The 20,873-nt window shown below is 31.1% G+C and overlaps 1 protein-coding gene across 1 annotated transcript; it reads right to left on the minus strand.

Annotated features, from left to right (window-relative positions):
* Window positions 1-17,766: 17,766 nt before the first annotated feature.
* LOC141666178 (uncharacterized) lies at window positions 17,767-18,780 on the minus strand. The gene has a single exon (XM_074472173.1). It carries the CDS (start codon window positions 18,778-18,780, stop codon window positions 17,767-17,769), a length of 1,014 nt encoding a protein of 337 aa, XP_074328274.1.
* Between the last annotated feature and the right edge of the window lie 2,093 nt (window positions 18,781-20,873).

Below are 20,873 nucleotides of genomic sequence, written 5' to 3' on the forward strand. Positions count from 1 at the left end.
AGAGATTCAGTTTTAAAGAAAAGGCTAGTGAAAGTCTACATACATGAAAAAGAAATTTGTGTGATGGCTGGACATCCACAATTTGCAGAAGCCAAAACGAAAGGAAAGCCGAGACTTAGGAATCTAAAAAAAGCAGGGTACCTTAGAAGCTAAGAAAAAGGTTTTAAAGGTTGCTACCAAATCAGAAGTTGAGAAACCTGCCACTATCACTAAAACTAAGAATCTGGAGGAACCAAAACAGAAAATTGGAAAAAAGGATGAGAAAGGAAACCGCCAAAAGGAAGCTGGATTTTTTAGAAGAAGAGAAAGAAGATGAACCTGAGCCTACCCAGTCTACTTCTTCAAATCAACCAACCTTGCCCACAATGGAGCAAGCTGAATTTAAGGTTTATTCTGGTGTGAATTTCCATGATGAACCAATAATTCCTAAGGATGAACCAATAGACTGGGAAATCCTACCAATTACTGATCTTAACCTTCCAATTCCATCTACCTCAACCAAAAGAAAAAAGTCCAAACCATGAAAGCCAGTCAAGCCAGTTCCATTCAAATCAAAAAATCTATCCAAACCCAAACCTAATGTCAACAAAAGAGATCAACTATTTATCTGTGATATAAAGGAGTTTTCAGACATCAATCTCTATCTGGATGAGCTAGATAAAGTGAGAGCAATTAATGCCCACAACAGGTTCCCAGAAAGACGTGTGTTCAGATACAAGGGTGGAAGAGAGTTTACTTGGTCTCTTCAAGGGATTTTCAATAAAGGCTACTGTGTCTTAGTGAAGATATTCTCCTTAATCAAGAAAATCTTGGCTTTAACAATGTTGCCAAGATGGAGATACTCAAACAGATTAAAAGAATAAGACAGACCTGGAGAGAGCCAAATGCACTCCCAATAGTCTTCATCATTCCTTACAATGGGAATATAGTGCATTTGAAGCCATACTGGTTAATGGAGTTCAAGGAAATGCAGGAGATGGTGGATCAATCAAATGAAGATGAATCCGAGTTCTACTGACAACTTCAACACCAGATTTAAGAGAATAATAAAGAATTGGGAAAGAGGACTAGACATACAAGAAGAATATATTAACTTGCTCAGTTTAGAGGAGCACCTTGAAAATGGCTTGTGAGATTTTTTATGAACCTTCTTTTGTACAATTTTCAATAAACTTGCAGCACCTGTAAGTTTTTTCTATTGTTGAATAATCTCTATGTAAAGAGGTGTTTTGTTATCATCAAGTCCCTCCAAATTTATGCCTACAATCCCAGTAGACATAAATTGGGGGACATTGTTAGGAATATGTTGTAGTTTTGATGATAAGCTAATCAAAACACCTTAGTAGATTTAATTAAGTGTATTTTGTAGCTCTCAATGAATAATCTACTATGTCATCCGTTGAGAGAGTAGTTTATGTTTTTAATAAGTTTTGTAACACATTCATGCATACTGTAATGGCTTAGAGAACTATAAGTTGTAGGATATGCAAGATAGGTTGCCTAATTGTAAATATTGGATGGCATGTAATATTTTATAAGTGAAATAGTGTTAACTGCCATAAAGATACTCTCAACGGATGTTCCACAAGATTTCACCGGATGATCAACTAGATTTTCAACGGATGATCAACCAGAATCTCAACGGATGATTCACCAAAGTCTCAACGGATGATTCAACAGAGTTCCAACGGATGATCAAATTCAAAAAGCAATTATTAGTGACTTGACAGTCATATGGGTTGATTGTATACAAATAGAATGTTGCAGCCTATTTACAGGTTTTAGAGAACAAAGAAACATTTCCATTTCCATGCTTACTTGAAGAAAATCAAAGATACTGGATGGAGAAATGAAGAAGCATGTGATTAGACAAAGACACATTTTATTTTATTAGTTTGTCTTATTCACTTGTAACTTGGTAATATATAACCACGAGTAGCTATTAGTAAATTCAGCAATAAACCTGAGAAATAGAAAATGCTGTATCCATGAAGAATTTCTCTGTTCCTTGTGATTCTACTTATAAGCAGTTGTGTACAATCTTTGTATCACGGAGTTCCCGAAATATATGTATCTGTGGTGGATAAGTTCAATCCACCAGAAAGTTTTTAATCCTTGTTTTTAATTTCTTTGTGTTTGAATAGTTTGTTAATTTTCATTCCGCACTTTTGCATATTTAACACTGATATATTTATAGTTGTGAGAAGTTCTTAAAATCGAGAAGAAACCAAGAATTACATTCAACCCCCCTTCTGTAATTCAACTCTTAGATTGTTTGGGATTAACATTTCTCTATTATCAACAATTTTTCTTTTTTCTATCAACTCTACTCTTCGATCTCCAATTTCCGTGATATAGGTAATACTTAATGTTGACTCGAAACTAAGTTCTTTTGATAGTATAATATAATATGAAAATTCCATATTAATGAAGTCGTTTAAATAGTAACACCAAATCAGCGTATGGTGAACAACTTTTAGAAGTTATAGCATAATTAAATGGTAAAAACTTTACTGCATAAACACATCTTAGCGCCAAGAAACTCTTTCTAGGATTAATAAACTACCTTCAACTCCTTGAGACTATTTCTAGAGTCCTAGAAATTGAATCTAGCTTCCTAGACTCTAGAAATCTTTCATGCACATTTAGGAAGAACCCTTAGATTTTGAATGTTGATCGGGTTCTAATATCTTGAATTTATGTGTTGCATACTCCCTCCATCTCATATTATGTGTCATGTTTTGACTAGTCTAGAGTCAAATTATTTAAACTTTGACTGAAAATTACCCATATTATATAATTAAATAAATTTTAAAACTAGTATCATTAGAAAAAATATCTAATTCTCTGTTAAAAATATTTTTATTTTTTTTAAATAATACATAAAATTGTCGTAATTATCGGTCAAAACTTAAATTGCATGCACTATTATCTACCTTAGGATAGGATAACCATTAAAAGATTTGTTTTAATAAAATAAGAGATACAAATTATACATTGAGGATAACCATTGAGGAACCCTCATTCTTGGTTCATTTCACTTATATATATTTTATATTATTTATTTATTTATTAGATTAAATTAGTTGATAGTTAAAACACACACAAAATTATTCTTCACACTTCTGAACTGTAAGAGATAAAATACTTGAAATTGGTGTCAATATCAGTCCTTCCTTCACAACGAAATGAACTTCTAAAAATACACATCAATAAATTGGCACATCAAAAATCCAACTGGAGCAGCCCATAATCATGCCTGGAAGACAACTTATGAATTTTACATTAAAGTCCAATTTAATTTGGGAAAGACATTAAAAACTCTTTATTATAAATTAGATCTTACATATTGTATATAGAATATTAGAACATAATATAGTATGGAAAAAAAGTTAGATTAAAAAGGAGTGGAGGAATTCATCCAGATTCCAAAAGAATTTTTCGAGTTGTATTTTATACTTAAATTCCTACACTCATGGTTTGCAATTTAAATTTATATATTCTTTATCTTATCATTAGTAGCTAATCCTTTAACCCAAGAGTTGGGTAGTATAGTTTGGAATTTTGTGTTGATTAGTTGTATTGTGAATTCTTGTTATTGTTAAACCCCTCCACGTTTCGACCCTAGCTCAGCCACTTTTATATATTCCCAAATTTGACAACAAAAGCGAATACTAGGCATCGTGTTCCAGGTTCACTTATTGCTACGAGTACTTAGCTACAAATCTATTAAAAGATTAAAAAGGAAAAGACACTACGATAGAAGAAAATGTGCAATCTTACTAACCGTTACTTTTATTGATTAGTGATTAGTATTACCATTACCAGTACGTATAACATATCCAGAATAATATTGGGATGAATTTATATCTGCTTGAATTCTTTCTCCTTGAAGCCTGGTAGGAAATTTACACGAATATATCAAGTTTAACCTATACGAGATAGAAAATATTCTTGGAACTCTTAAATGTGATAGGATGAACACGATAAATATCAAAAGCAAACATTTTATCATCATAAAGTATTTGAAACAAGAAACAAAAAATACTGAAACCAACAAAAAATTGCCTAAAGAATTTAATACATAAAACTAGTAAATGCTTGTTCCTGTAGATACACGCAAGGAATAAGATCGGTGCTAATGGCGGAGCACCCATGTCCGATAATTAAATATCTAAGTTTGAGGTTTTGTGGTTACATAACAATGAGTTTTCGTACTGACTAATAAGCTCCTCGTATAAAGCCTATACATATGTTAAAAAAGATGTATATTGATCTTACGTAAATTAGGGATATTATAAAATAATTCTGCCCATGTAAACAATGTTGGGTTGTACATAAAAGTAAGATGATAGGGAATTTATAATCTAGTAATTTAATATTAGTTTTTCAATCGCCATATCACTTTTGTAGCCTAGAAATTATAGAAATATTATGCATGTGAGGGAAAGGTGCCATATTTTCATATTAAGTGCAAATTTGCATGATCGCTATTTCTTTAATTAAGATGCAACGATGTCCGTTTATTCATTTTTGTACTGCAATTTAGTTTAATTATCATGACATGTGCCACTAATATATGATATCGTAAGTATTTGGTGAATGTACCTTTTATAATATTAAAAAATATTACTTTTGATATCGTATACATATTAATGTACCTTTTATGATATCAATGTATTTTTTTTTGAAATATTCAAAAATGGAAAATATGATAATCTTTTGGGAACGAAGAGAGTTTTATCTTTTTTATTAATAATTAGGTCCCGTGAGTTACAAGACGATATATGTTATGACAAATCTCGGGGTGAGTAAGATTCAAAGAGAATGGCAAATGATAAACTATTACGAATTGAGTTATCTCATTGCGCTCAATGGAGAGTATTAGTTATTAATTAATACTGAATAAAATATTTAATATAACATAGCTCTAGTTTTGAATTTAGTTTATTTTCTTCATAGATTTCGGATGTATGTGTAATTAACTTTCACATGCATTGGACGTTTATCATTTATTGAATTACGACCCCGTAAATGTTTCTCTTATTTTCAGTTGATTTAAAACTTATCCACTAATTTTATTATGGAAAATTTAAAACTTGTTATAGAGACTAACATTTTTTACAAGCTTTCTACTATAATAGTTGTGTTGCATTTTGTGGGGTTTTCATGAATGTTTAATAAACCCATATGTTTTATATTTTTTTTGTATATACATATATTCTCTAGGTACCTTACTTGAACTCTGGTATGAGAAGGATGTAGTAGTACCATTTGGTTCCCACACTGTTGTAGACGCAATGTGTGCGTCCAAGTAACTACCCGTACTCTTTAGGCTTATAGAATCCTGGCCAGATTTAGCTTTTGTTGCGGGTAAAGGCTGATGAACTTCTAGAAAGTCCATGGTGTGATATTATCAAAGAAATGAACATGGGTGTAATGAAGATATGGATACATTCATAGCTTGTTTAGATGTTGAGCATGCAAACTCAACCCAATAAGTGTCAATATATAAAGTTTGGCTCAATGAGCCTTAACTATGAAAGCTGAGGCCCAGAACGCTCATCCCAATGAGTATTAGCTTAACAGGCTCGACAGATAGGATCTCAAGCCAATATCCAATGAATTCCAGCTTATTCCACCACCACAACCATATGTCATAATCGAATTAGTATATTATGTCATCAAGAGCTATGATCTAAAAAATGTGCATTGCCTTTAATTATTGGATGAGGCGATGGAAATCGTAAAATATAACTATGTGGGATTGAGGTATTATATATATAGGTATGTAGGCATCGTAAGGAAGATAGGAGATTTTAATACTCAACAAAATCTCCCAAACTCAACTCTAATTACATATAAAGTCATGAGCCCTAAATTAGAGATCAATATGATTGACCAGGTTTAAAAATTTTATTTTGATCGTCAAATGCTAACATAAATTAGATATAGCATCTCGCCATGTATGTGGAAGGAGTATATAATTGGAATTAAAATCAAACTTTTAATAAATATAACAATGGTTCAAATGGCTATAATCACACCCCTCATCTTCCCCCTCACTACTCTGAAAGTTGAGACCCCAACGGTTTTAGCTCAACCATCACCATAAATGAAAGCTTTATCCACGTCCATCATGTTCACCTGATTATTGGAGTAGCCCCGAGAATTATTGCATAGGGTCGAGTAATTATCAAAATTGATATTTTTCATTTTGGGTCAACTTGGGTTAATCTTTCATGATTGTTTGTCGATGTTTTTTATGTTATTAATAGATTCACCTTGTTTTTTTGAAAAATGATACACTGTTTGATTAAAATCTATTCATATATATTTTATAATTGTTTGAATGTGAAAATTGGTATAATCAAGTTTTTGATTTTGATTTTAATTTTTTCTCTTTATCAATGTATTAGTTGTTAGTTTTAATTATAGTAATAGATTATGTGCATCCTTAGCTTATATTTGATATGTATATCATTGTTTTTTGTTTAAAATCTAGTGAATTCATATTTTGGTCAGAAAGTCGTTGTTAAGCTGGATTGTTTAATTGTAAATCTGAGTGTTGATGATTTTATGCCAGGCTGTTGATGTAGTCGAGTTTCAGGGTTGTCGGAAATGGTTTTAGATGAAGAACCCATATAAACTGTAGATTCTAGCTCTATTTTGAGCCATCCAGGCTTTTAAAATAGATCCGATTCTATAATATTTTTGGGATTCTGGAGATTTAGGGCAATGTTCTTGGTTCATCCCAAACCCTTGGTTTTGATCAAGGTTGAAGATAACACTAAATCCAAAAACTGTTTCTATGATTTAATTTTAAAATAAATCAAAGTTATATTATTTTATTCCAAACATAATTTTTAATTAAAAATTTATTCAATTAATTATTTTAAATAATTAACGTAAATAATTTATTCCGAAAAAAATAATGTTTGTTAATCCAAATTTGATTTAATTATTTATAACTGTTTTTGTTAATTAATTAATTATTTAATTAGTTAGTGCATTCATTTAATTTATTAATTTTATTTAGAACTAGTTAAACAAAATGTGATTATTTATAATGAAGCCAACTAAAGTACTAAAAAAATTAGATTTTAAAAGTTTATCATTACATGGAATAATTAATTAATATTGTTATTAATTGAAATATTCATATTTTATTAACAATAAGTCCATGGTTTGTTCTCGACATAAACTTTTCTAGACTTGAAAAATTATCCCACTTTCATTAAATATACTTTCAAAACTTGAATTTTTTTATATTGAAAGATCGTTTATTCTACAAATATATATGAGTCAATCAAAGTCCTATTTTGAAACAATTTTCAAATTTAAACACACATAATAGAACCATCATTTAAAGAACCATGTTTATGCTTAGGTGCAAAGTGAGTTATGTGCTAACGTGATTTGAAATTCTTGTATTTAAATTTTCCATTTGTGTGTAGGATATTTATGGGTAGACATAGACTTTTAAATGCTGAGTCCCTTGGATAAGAGTGAAATAAAATTGTACAAAATAGCAGAGGCAACCATTAAAGGATTAGTGGAATAAAATTAGACATAGAATAGTTATGTTATCATGATTGTGCCTAAATACTAAGGATGAAAATATCATTAACCTTATTATTCTGCAATTATTCTTTACCTATTCTAATTTAAGAATAGTTAAATATATTTTTACATATCTAAATGATTGATTTTAAGTTATGCATCATGTTATGCAAATAGTTTGACTGTTCTAAAATTAGAATAGACAAATATTATATATCTTGAAAAAACTAAAGTTGTCTTGAGATTATTCTTGACCATTTGAAATGGGAAACTGGAGTATCAAAGATGTGGATTGATTCGGCTCATTTTTTAAAATGTTTTTTAAGTATTTTCTCTTGTGTCAAAATATTGAATAAGCAAATTTATCAATGAAAACATAAATACTAATATTTACAAATTCAAATTGGAGACTCGAACATAATTTGATATATATTATTCATATTATATTAGTTGAAAAGAAAATTCAATTTTTTCACAAATCTAACAACTTTAAAAAATTTGTTTGAAAGATAATATTATTAATATTATTATTTTTATTATTTTATTTTTACTACTATTATTTTTATCATTTGTGAAAGATGTACTACTACTTCAGCCCAACTTCATATTACTCTCCTTAAACAACAAATTTTGCATTAGTTAAATTTGGTAAAACCTTACTTCAAATACTCAAATGTTTACTATGATAAGTAAAGTTAGACAGGAAATAATATCATGATCATTAGTAAATTTTATATGTTACATAAAAAGTAACTGTAACATACGTTATCATTATTTAAGATATTATATATTATCATTATGTAAGATATTGTAAGTTACCAAAATATAACTCCAAATTATAGTTATAAAATTTTGGAGAAGATATTTTATGTTACGAAAATATAAAGCCAAATTAAAGTAATAAAGCCAAATTTTATATAATTTTATATTAAAAGTAAGGCCACCTACAATACTAAAATATAATCCTAAATATAAGTTATGAAAATGTAACATCATTTCATGATTATATATACTAGCCACCAATAATATGAGCATACGAGTAAAAACTATGAAATAGTTTCTCCGAAAACTATACCTTCATAAGTACCGTAAACATAAATTTGTTTAATGAGATACTTGTGTGAATTTTTTTATGTTCTTTTCTATCTAATATGATGTAATAAAATTTTTATCTTAGTTGATTTTTTTACCCATAAATTTTTGTTACAAATTTGGTAAACAATGGAGAAAATCCTCCAAATAATTGAGAGGTACTACCATATAATAATTACTATATATAAAATATTTATATGTTAGAAATAATATTAAGTTACCACATAAATAATAATAATATAACTTTAACCCAGATTAACACTTTCATAGGTATTAGGCGGTGTACTAATTTCTCTCACTTTAGCTTTTATTTAGAAACGTATTTATTTATTAATCTTCTATTTACCATATCTAAACTTTGGCACACTTGTGTGGTGCAAAAATAGTTAAACTATATAATATTATCACAAAGTAACGTAAAGGTAGATTGAACTTTTGATAAATTATAAAATATATCTGATGAGTACGTCTAGTAAAATAGTGAAAAATATTTTATCCTGAACTAATATAATTTTGAATTTTTACAAAGTACATCAAATATTTTATCTTGAACTAATATTTTAGGATCTTTAGAGTAACTAAATTATAAGAAATCTTGAAATCACTTCGTTATAATTTATTTTTATTTAGATACATGAAAATAATCATTGAGTATTTTATTATAAATTATGATGTTTGTTCAAGATAGTTTTATTTTTTGTGTGGGTTTTGAAGTTTATTTTCTACACCAAATTGAGCGGACTAGGATGAATTGTTTATGATGTGTTGCAGTTAACCTCACCTTATAGGTCAACCATAAGAAGACTTCCTGACAAACTTAGATAATGCTGAGTTTCATGTCATAAAGTTTATGAGTGAATATGACATTCATAATAGTATAAGGTACAATGTGCACTGAAGTAGAATCATGGTAACAGGAAACTCAATGATGATTTCCATGAAATACAATATGAGAGTGGTGAAGCTGACCCTGGTATTTGGGTTTTCCTCTTGCATTAGCTAAGCATTTGTATAATATAATTTCTTCTTGACTTTTAAGAAGTTTTTTCTTCGTAATATATTTTTATTTTAGTAAAATAAACTTTTCATAAAACTTCATGTCATGTTGGTCAACCAGAGTGGGCACGTTATAGGTGAACGTGAATGACGCGAAAAGTTAAGACTTTCTTAAGATCCTGAATTCAAAAATTCAACCATGAGGTTATTCTATGAAGAAAATAGAATCAAGGGTGAGTTCTCACGGCAAGGACGCCCCAACAAAATGGAGTGTGCATGCTACACTCAGAATCTTTCTTTGATTAATCAAGCCAAATGCATGACTCCTTATCAACTGTTAAGAATAGGAAGCCAACACTGAACTTTCTTCATATCTTTAGATGTAAGTGTTATATTCTAAGGAATTAAACTCATCACCATAGAAAGTTTGTTGTTAAACCCGATGAAGGTATCTTTGTTGGATATGCTATTGGAAAAGTATATAGAGTCTACAATCTGAGAACTAATATTGTAATTGAATTTGAATATGTATATGTTGTATTTGATGATAAAAAGATTGAAGGACTAACAGATCAAGGTCTCCATGAAAGTCTCAAATTTAAAAATGTTGAGATATATTATGATGATAGTGATGATAAAAGTGATCTAAGTATAATGACAAAAGAATATTCAAAGTTATTTTTAAATGAAGGAACAACAGTTGATGCACAGAGTGCTGTATCCTTTGAGAGAAAAAATGCAGCATCAGTTAAAATACAAGATACTGCATGCATTGTAAGACAAAGTTCAACATCCATTGAGAGGCACAGTGCATCATCCATTGAAAGGTAGAATTCAGCATGAGTTGAAAATAACTCCAGATCATTGTTTAACAGAACCCCATCTTCAAATCAAAGATCCATAAACTCATGAAATAGACACTAATGAGGCCACCTCATCTAGAGCTAATCTACCACCTCAAAGGAAATGGACAAGAGATCACCCTTTTGAATTAATCATTGATGATGCAATATCTATAGTACAAATATGGAAAGTAACTCAAGATCAATGTCTATATAGTAGTTTTCTGTCACACGAAGAACCAAAGAAGGTAAAAAAAGCTTTAATGGATCCTGATTGGGTTTTAGCTATGCAAGAAGAGCTAAACCAATTTGAAAAGAATAAAGTATGGGAGCTGGTAGCCAAACCTAAAGGATAGAACTCTATTGATACCAAATGGGTATTTAGAAAAAAGATGGATGAGAAAACATAGTCATAAGAAACAAAGTTAGATTTGTAGCTAAGGGCTATTGTCAACAAGAATGAATAGATTTTAATAAAACATTTGCTCCAGTTGCAAGACTTGAAGCAATAAAAAATTTTCTAGCGTATGCAGCCCATGCCAATTTCAAAGTCTATCAAATGGATGTCAAAAGTGCCTTTCTGAATCGAGATTTGGAGGACGAAGTTTATGTCAGCCAGTCTCCGAGTTTTGAAGACCCAGACTTTCCCGATTATGTTCACTATCTTTTAAAAGCACTTTATGGATTGAAGCAAGCACCTAGAGTCTGGTATGATACTTTGTCAAAGTTTCTTTTAGAAAATCATTTCACAAGAGGCATTGCTGATTAAAAAAATTTCTTTAGAAATTTTAATGGCTCTAGTATAATTAATCAGATTTATGTAGATGATATTATATCTGGATCTATAGATGAGAAACTTTGCAAAAAGTTTGCCAATTTGATCCAAAGTAAATATGAAATGAGCATGATGAGAGAAGTAACTTACTTTCTTGGTTTACAAGTCAAGCAAGTTAGTGATGAAATATTCATTAATCAAACTAAATATATTATTGATCTTTTAAAGAAGCTTGACTTAATAAATTGCACATGTGCAAAAACTCTAATGGTCACTGCCACTAAACTTGAATTGAACACTACTGAAAAGTCTGTTGAAATTTTAAACTATAGAGGCATCGTTGGTTAACTTTTATATTTGACAGCTAGTAGGCCACATATAATGTTTGCTACTTATTTTTGTGCTAGATTTAAAGCTGATACTAGAGAATCTCATTTAGTAGCTATCAAATTTTTTTCACATATCTCAAGCGTACACCAAAACTTGGCATTTGGTACCGTAGAGATTCCTTCTCTAATCTAAATTGTTATTCATATGAAGATTATGTGGGGTGCAAAATAGACACGAAAATGCACAAATAGAATATGTCAATTTATTGAAAACAAGATTGTGTCCTAGTTTAGGAGGAAACAAAATTTAGTGTCCACTTCCACAACTGAGGCTGAATATATTGCTGCTGGTAGCTGTTGTGCACATATTTTATGGATAAAAAATCAACTATTGGATTATTTTCTACATGTGGACAAGATTTAAATTTTATGTGATAACACAAATATCATTGTCATTAGTGAAAATCTTGTCCAACATTCAAGGAAAAAACACATTGACATGAAATACCACTTCATAAGAGAGCATGTTATGAATGGTACTTTGAAACTTTATCTTGTTCCAAGTGAGTAACAATTTGCAGACATCTTTACCAAGCCCACTTCATGAATAGACTTTTACTAGGTTGGTAATTGAGTTAGGTATGCCTAATTATTCTTCATTCAATACTATTGATGTCTTTGCAATTTGTAAATAAGTTTGAATTTATTGAAGTTACAAATCAGGATTTGCTAACGCTAAATAATGATGGAATTCAACTGATAAGGATTATTAGTTGAAAGTCAAAAATATTTCTAGACTTATTATCCTTCAACTAATGATGATGTATTGTATTGAATATTCATTGAACAATCATAACTGTTGAATCTAATATTTATGGGTGAATAATACTTATGTATACGTTGATAGATAATTTTTGGAATTTCTACCATTCACTTTTTTATTTTATTAAAATAAATTATTACTATTGTTATTATTGTTATTATTATTGTTATTATTGTTATTATTATTGTTATTATTATTATTATTATTATTATTATTATTATTAAAATATTAGACTTCTTTTTTAACTATAATGTTGGATTTTAAATTTGTAAAAATGTTACTTACTACATACAAAATAGTTTATGGAAGTTATCTTTAATATTAGAAGCAAATTAGATGGGAGATTGGATTATTTGATTATAGGAAAATGTAAATTTGTGCAAAACATTATATGTTACCAAATAAATGTGACTTTAAAAGATATTATACATTACAATAGTATAAAGTCAAATTGTAGTGGTAAACCAAATTTAATTTATTTTACATAGTAAAAGGTACGCCTTAGTATGATTTATAATGATCCATTACTTTATATGATTTTACTAATTGATTTTAATCCTACTAGAAGAGTTGTTGATATATAGTATTTTGCTTTCATTCTCAAAACACACAAATTACAAAGAAAATCTATTCAAATCTACAATTTAATAAAATACAAAATCATCAAATTTTAATATATTCTTAAAAATACAAAATGAATAAAATTTTTCAAATCAAAATTAAATACCTCCTATTTTAAAAACCTTTTTACAATCCTCATTGAAAAGGCGTAAATTTTAACAGAATTTTTAGAATTCAAATTAAATAGTTTAGATTTTAAAAAATCCAAAAAAATCCTTAATCCAGATTAACCCCCAATTTAACTTATCAAGATATAATCTCATGTCATGGTTATATATACTAGCCACCAATAATATTAGTATATGAGTTCAAATCATTTCTCCTATACCAAAGCTAAGATGAGAATGATGAAGAGAAATAAAGAGAAATAATTTGTTGAGACGTAGATCAAGAAGAAGAAAAGGTACGCATCTTGGTGTATAATATATCTAAGTATTATACTATTTTTTTATATGATGTACTGAATTAAGTTATGATATATTACTTATCCAGCACATTAAATAATGAAGAAAATGCTTCAATTACTTCACATGTATGTGGTACAAAAAAGTATTAATTTACCATACATCAATGTTATAGTATATTTAACACTTTCATGGAATTTACAGTGTATTGATTTTTAGAAATACATTTTATGAGTATGTCTTGCACAATGGTGAACTATAATTTATCATTTATTAATGTAATTTTGAATTTTAACCAATTCATGTGATATCTTGATATGACAATATTTTCATTTAATTTTAGTAAGATGCCTATACAAAATTTTCTAGAAATTCTATATTAGAATTGTGAGATGATTTTTTAGGTTGGTTATTTTAGTTTTAGAAGTTTTCTAGAAGCCCTCTATTAGAATTCTGAGATGATTCGTATGCATTGACTTTTTTAGTTTTAGAGTTTTCTTAGTGTCATCACGCCAAGTTGTGAAGGTTACATACATAAAGCACTGAATATAGTGTAGGCAATCATGATCATGGAAAAGTGAATGATACTTAAAAAATATAAACAGTGAAGCCGTTTGTCCAATTTTTTGGGTAAAGGTTTTGTAAAGTTTTGTTAATGAGCCTTATGTAAATATTTCCCTGACTTGAAGTTTTATTGCCTATAATATGTTTGCATTTTAGTCAAATAAAGGTCTTCTATTATAATTTCTTGTCATGTATGTTGGGTTTGTAGGTCCTTTATCAAGACTTTAGTTTTATTTTTATTTGTCACATGATTTTATATTATTTATGCAGGACCTCTAAAGCCAAGGCCATTATGGATCAACAATTAAACCAGAATGTGCTTGTGTTCAAGGTCAAGTTTTGAAACTTCTGGGCTCAATCCATCAAAATGAACAGGAGTTACTAGCAATTAAGGAGAAAAATTTAGAACTCCATGTTGGAAGAAAGGATCTCACTCAAACTCACACAAGACAATTTAGGAGAAGAAATGTATTACTTGAAAAATTACTTGATTACAAATGACTTGGTACAAGGCTTTATATATGACTCCATAGAAAGATCTAGATAACTCTTAGACTCCAATAGACATCACTTGACCAAGATACATGTATCTAGAGATTACATGTACCTACACCAATATATTGAACATAGAAAAATACTAATACATGTACCAAGATTATTCTAGAGACTCCCACACAATTCTATTATTTTAATAGTCAAAAATATATTATTTATTTTTAACACCCCCCCCCCCTTAATTTTGACTATCCCAAGTAGACTTCGGAATTTGTTGAAGGCGTCACTTTTGAGGCTTTGTAAATATGTCACTAATTTGATCTTGGGACTTCACATAATTCAACTCCACTTCACGCCTTTCGATGCATTCCCGAATAAAGTGATATTTTGTATCAATGTGCTTGCTCCGTTCATGAAACACCGGATTTTTGGCCAAATCTATTGCCGACTTGTTATCAACCAATACTTCCGTGGACTCATTTTGTGGCATGTGGAGCTCTTCCAAAACTCTCCTTAGCCATATAGCTTGACAAACACAAGAACACGCTGCCACATACTCTGCCTCACAAGTGGACAGGGTAACAATGGGTTATTTCTTTGAACTCCATGAAAAAGATATGTCACCAATAAAGAATACATATCTGGTGGTACTCTTTCGATCATCAATGTCACCGGCCCAATCACTATCACAATAACCAACAAGTTTGAACTCATTTGAGTAATGATACAACAATCCATAATCCATTGTGCCTTTGAGATAACGAAGAATTCTCTTAGCTGCCTTCATGTGTGTTGTTGTTGGAGCCTCCATATAGCGACTAATAAGTCCAACATTATAGAGTATGTCGGGCCTCGTGCATGTCAAATATCTCAAACTTCCCACAAGACTTTTGAAATATGTAGGATCCACCTTCTCACATTCTTCAAATTTCGACAACTTCGTTCCACACTCAATGGGGGTGCTTACGGCTTGACAATTTTCCATCTTGAATTTCTTCAAAATCTCCCTTGTATAGCTTCCTTGTGATATTAGTATCCCATCATCCATTTGCTTTACTTCAATGCCAAGATAATATGACATAAGCCCAATATCAGTCATCTCAAATTCTCTTATCATGTCTTGTTTAAATTTCTCAAACATTCTTGGACTATTTCCCGTGAATATTAAGTCATCCACATACAAGCACGCAAGAAGAAATTCTCCATTTTTAGCAACCTTGGCATATAGAGCAGGTTCATGAGGACACTTGTAAAATCTTTGAGCTTGAAAGTATTTATCAAGTCTACTATTCCAAGCCCACGCCGCTTGTTTCAATCCGTACAAGGCCTTCTTTAACTTTAACACTTTTCCTTCTTGTCCTTTTATGATGTATCTCAATGGTTGCTCCACATACATGGTTTCTTCAAGAACACCATTCAAGAAAGCGGACTTCACATCCATTTGATGAATTTTCCATCCATTTTGAGCCACTAATGAGATGATTAGCCTTATAGTCTCCATTCTTGCAACCGGGGCAAAAACTTCGTCATAATCCACTCCATGTCTTTGATTGTAGCCTTTGGCCACCAATCTTGCCTTATATTTTTCCACCTTACCTCGGGCATTCTTCTTCACCTTATAAATCCACTTTACACCAATAGCTTTTTGTCCTTTTGGAAGTGTTGCTAACTCCCATGTGTCATTCTTCTTTATAGATTCAATCTCGTCGTCCATTGCTTTCTTCCACCTTTCACCTTGCACGGCTTCTTTGAATCTTGTTGGTTCGGCTAGAAGACAAAGAAGTGTTAAGTCGGAAATAGCGGGAACCTCTTCTGTTTCATCGTATATTTCTCCAAGACTTCTATAATGTCTTGGTGATGTCTCGTCATCATCACTTGAAGAAGATAAAGGAGTTTGTCCATCACTTGTTGCTCGTGGTGATGTAGGAGGAGTGATATTTTCTTCACTTTCTTCATCAACAAATGGGAAGAAATTATAATCTTCTTGTGTGTTGCTCCAATCCCATGAGCCCTCTTCGTCAAATACAACATCTCGACTAATAACAATCTTTCTATTGATGGGGTTGTAAAGTTTGTACCCCTTTGCTCTTGCATCATATCCAACAAACACATACTTTTCACTCTTGTAATCCAACTTTGTTCTTAGCTCATCATTGACGTGTGCATAAGCTATGCTTCCAAAAACTCTTAAGTGAGCAATAGATGGTCTCTTTCCTTTCCATGCTTGTTGTGGAGTTATGTCTTTAAAACTTCTCGTGGGACATCTATTTGACAAGTAGACGACACAATCTACCGCTTCGGCCCAAAATTCCTTAGGCATATTCTTGCTCTTTAGCATGCTTCGAGCCATGTTAAGAATGCTCCTATTTTTTCTTTCGGCGACTCCATTTTGTTGCGGTGATCTTGGAACCGTTGCGGGTCGTCTAATACCATGAGCTTCACAAAATTGCAAGAACTCCTTTGAATTGAATTCACCTCCTCGATCCGAACGAATGGCTTTTATTTGATACTTGGTCTCTTTTTCAACTTGGGCTTTGAACTTTTTGAAGCATTCAAAAACTTGAGACTTCTCTTTGAGAAAGTACACCCATGTCTTGCGGCTAAAATCATCAATGAATAACAAGAAATAGCTATTCTTACTAAAAGATGGAGGATTAAAAGGCCCACATACATCGGAGTGAATGAGTTCAAGTGGCTCATTTGCTCTTGACATAGATTCATTTGGAAAGCTCTTTCTTGATTGTTTTCCGAAAAGACATCCTTCACAAATTTGGTTTGGAAGGTTGAAGTGAAGCAATCCATTCACCATATGCTTCTTTGATAGTGAATTTAGTCCATCAAAGTTCAAGTGCCCAAACCTAAGATGCCAAAGCCAAGAAGAATCTCCAACACAAGCCTTAAGACATTTTGCATCATTTTGAATTTTCAGAATAAACATACGATTCTTGGTCATAGGCACCTTTGCAATGAAATTATCATTAGAATCTCTCAAATTGAGAAATCCATCTTTCATGGTGATGGTATAGCCTTTCTCCATTAGTTGCCCCAAACTCAAGATATTATTTTTCATGCTAGGCACATAATAAACACTTGAAATAAAATTATGATCTCCATTTTTCAAGCGAATTAAGATGTTACCTTTGCTTTTGATGGGCACTCCCGAAGAGTCTCCAAAAGTGACTTTTCCATTCACTTTCTCATCAAGATCCACGAACAAATTTTTATTGCCACACATATGATAACTTGCGCCGCTATCAAGATATCACAAATTATCTTTACAATTTACTTCTCCTTTATGCGATAGAAGCAAGGTGGGCTCATCAACATTGTCTTTATCTTCAACAAAATTAGCTTTCTCCTCCACTTGATTTTTTGAAGCGTGACACTCGGAAGCATAATGACCAAATTTTTGACAATTATAGCATTTAACATTTGACTTGCCATACCTTGGTGTAACTCTTCCTCTTCCATGGCCTCTTGAATTTCTTGTATCGTACAATCTTTCATACTTTTGACTTTCCTCCCTTTGTTGGCCACGACCTCTTCCTTGTCCATATAGAAATCCTCGTCCACGTCCTTGTCCAAGACCTCTTTGGCTCCTCATATACCTTCCATTATTATCTTTAAAAGATAACTTTGATTGTAAGGCTTGTTCAATTGGCTCCTTCTTTAACATTTTTTCTTCATGGGCTTGTAATGATCCCATAAGCTCATCAATAGTCATTTCATCTATATCTTTAGCCTCCTCAATTTCCATAACTTTGTAATCAAATTTAGAGTCAAGTGAACGAAGAACTTTTTCAATAACACGAACATCACTTACCCCTTCTCCATTGCTTTTCATTTGATTGACAACGGTCAAGTCCCTTGAAAAATAATCCGAGATTGATTCAGATTCCTTCATTCGCAAAGCATCAAACTCGCCACGAAGTGTTTGTAGCCGAACTCTCTTTACTTTAGCATCGCCACTAAAAGAAGATTTGATAGTATCCCAAACTTTCTTTGACGTTGTTGCGGAAGCCACTTTTTGTAACATAGAATCATCCAAACATTGATGAATGATCATGATCGCCTTTTGATCCTTCTTTATTCGGGCTTGAAGTTGATCTTTTTGAACTTGATTCAAATTTGCTTCATTTTCCGGCACCTCCAATCCTTTCTCCACAATTTCGCACACATCATTTGCTCCAAGGATCGCCTTCATACGAATGCACCAATTCTCATAATTATCTTTGGTGAACTTTGGCATTTGCCATTGAGACATTCCATTTGCCATGATCTCCTTCTTTTTTACACCACACAAGCCTTCTTTGAAGACAAGTAGAAGTAGAACCTTTGGCTCTTGATACCACTTTGTTGGAAGAAAGGATCTCACACAAACTCACACAAGACAATTTAGGAGAAGAAATGTATTACTTGAAAAATTACTTGATTACAAATGACTTGGTACAAGGCTTTATATAGGACTCCATAGAAAGATCTAGATAACTCTTAGACTCCAATAGACATCACTTGACCAAGATACATGTATCTAGAGATTACATGTACCTACACCAATACATTGAACATAGAAAAATACTAATACATGTACCAAGATTATTCTAGAGACTCCCACACAATTCTATTATTTTAATAGTCAAAAATATATTATTTATTTTTAACACTCCATAATTATCTAGTGGATACGGACTCAAAATTGAAAGCATTGCAGAAGATAGCAGTGGAGAAAAAATCCACAGTTGAGGAATCTGATGCAGCGTCTTATTATGACGACATCGAAGAAGATATAGTTTGGCATTAATGTAATATAAAATTTGTTTCAGTTGTATGTTATGTAGATGGATTATCTATTTTTTAGTAAATGGTGATAGTGAATTACTTTAAAGTTGTATGTTATGTAGATGGATTATCTAGTTTTTAGTAAATGGTAATAGTGAATTACTTTAATATCAGGATGCTACATTAGCACCATTTATATAATTGTGAAACATTATCATAATTCATTATTTCATTAAGGGTATAAATAGGCTCATACCATCCATGACGCAGTCACACATGTAATTTTATAACATGGATTTAGCTAAACCAAAAATAAACGGATGAGATGTGTTTTAAAGTGACCCCTAGTTATACTTTTCGAGGTAGCTCACTGATACAAGTACTTATTATGTCCAAAGTTCATGGAGTTATCTCTCATGTACGCATCAGTGGTGTTATCTGTTGGATCAAGAACATATCCTGAATTAGATGACTCATTAGATGACTGACTCCATTGATCATGAATGACCATCAAATTCCCTGTATAATAAGATTAGAGTTAAACATATTAAATTGGATAAACAGTATTCATGTCGCTCGCTTACTTCTTTTTGTGAATCACCGAATACAGTATATAATTTCTTATTTCCATAAGGGGTACTAGACCAAACATTAAATTTAATGCTTTTATGTGTGTGGTCTTCAAAAATTGGTTTTATGACATAAAACATAGCATTATCATATTCGATCTGAAAATCTGCTAGGTTATACTCTTCTCTTCATATTGAGGGCAACACTTTTTTATCCACAGCCTGTATATTGAGAACACTATTCATTCTCTGTCTTCGAGGAGCACGAGTCAAATTAACCATTGCATGAATTGCTCTTCATGCATATTATGCTTTATTTCAACTTAATCGATCACTTCCATTCCCAATTCTAGAATTTGGACTGTAATTCAATTCACTATCACGAGCACAGTAACCACCATAACAACCTTTTTTAATTTCACTACATGATGAAAATTTCCTTTGTGATTGAAACTGAGGGGTTGATCTATAACCATAACGGAACCGCAACATCAAGAAACAGATAATGGTAGTCAGTACTCACTAAAACTCATTACAGTTAGGCCCATCAAAATAGATATATTAATTTACAAAAGCACATGCAAAATATTAAGTGTAGGGATATTTTATGGATTATATATTTTTATATATTTTACGAGATCTTATTCTCATATTTAAAATATTTTATAATTAGTTGGATAATATTTATAAGAGTTTATTGTTTTATTATAAGAAATATAGAATTCCGAACTTTAGATGATATTGGGCTTATATGGACTTGAATTTTAAGCATATTCGGATTTCGTGGGCTGCATGCACACATAACATAGTTTGGGCCCTAACTTTAGTTTTAAACATCAGAATATGGGATCTTACGACCCATGGACGCTAACAGAATTATCTACAGTTTAGAAGTGATCTAACATCAAGAATCAAACTGGAACATCCCAGAATCAGGCCAGGAAGATAGCCTACGAATTTTACATTAAAGTGCAATTTATATTAGGAAATACATTAAAAACTCTTTATTATATACTAGGTT

The sequence above is a fragment of the Apium graveolens genome, chromosome 6, assembly GCF_009905375.1.
Source record: "Apium graveolens cultivar Ventura chromosome 6, ASM990537v1, whole genome shotgun sequence".
Classification (NCBI taxonomy): domain Eukaryota; kingdom Viridiplantae; phylum Streptophyta; class Magnoliopsida; order Apiales; family Apiaceae; genus Apium; species Apium graveolens.

Coding starts and splice junctions, on each gene's coding strand:
- LOC141666178 (XM_074472173.1), bottom strand. CDS start 18,780: ATGGCAAATGGAATGTCTCAATGGCAAATGCCAAAGTTCACCAAAGAT.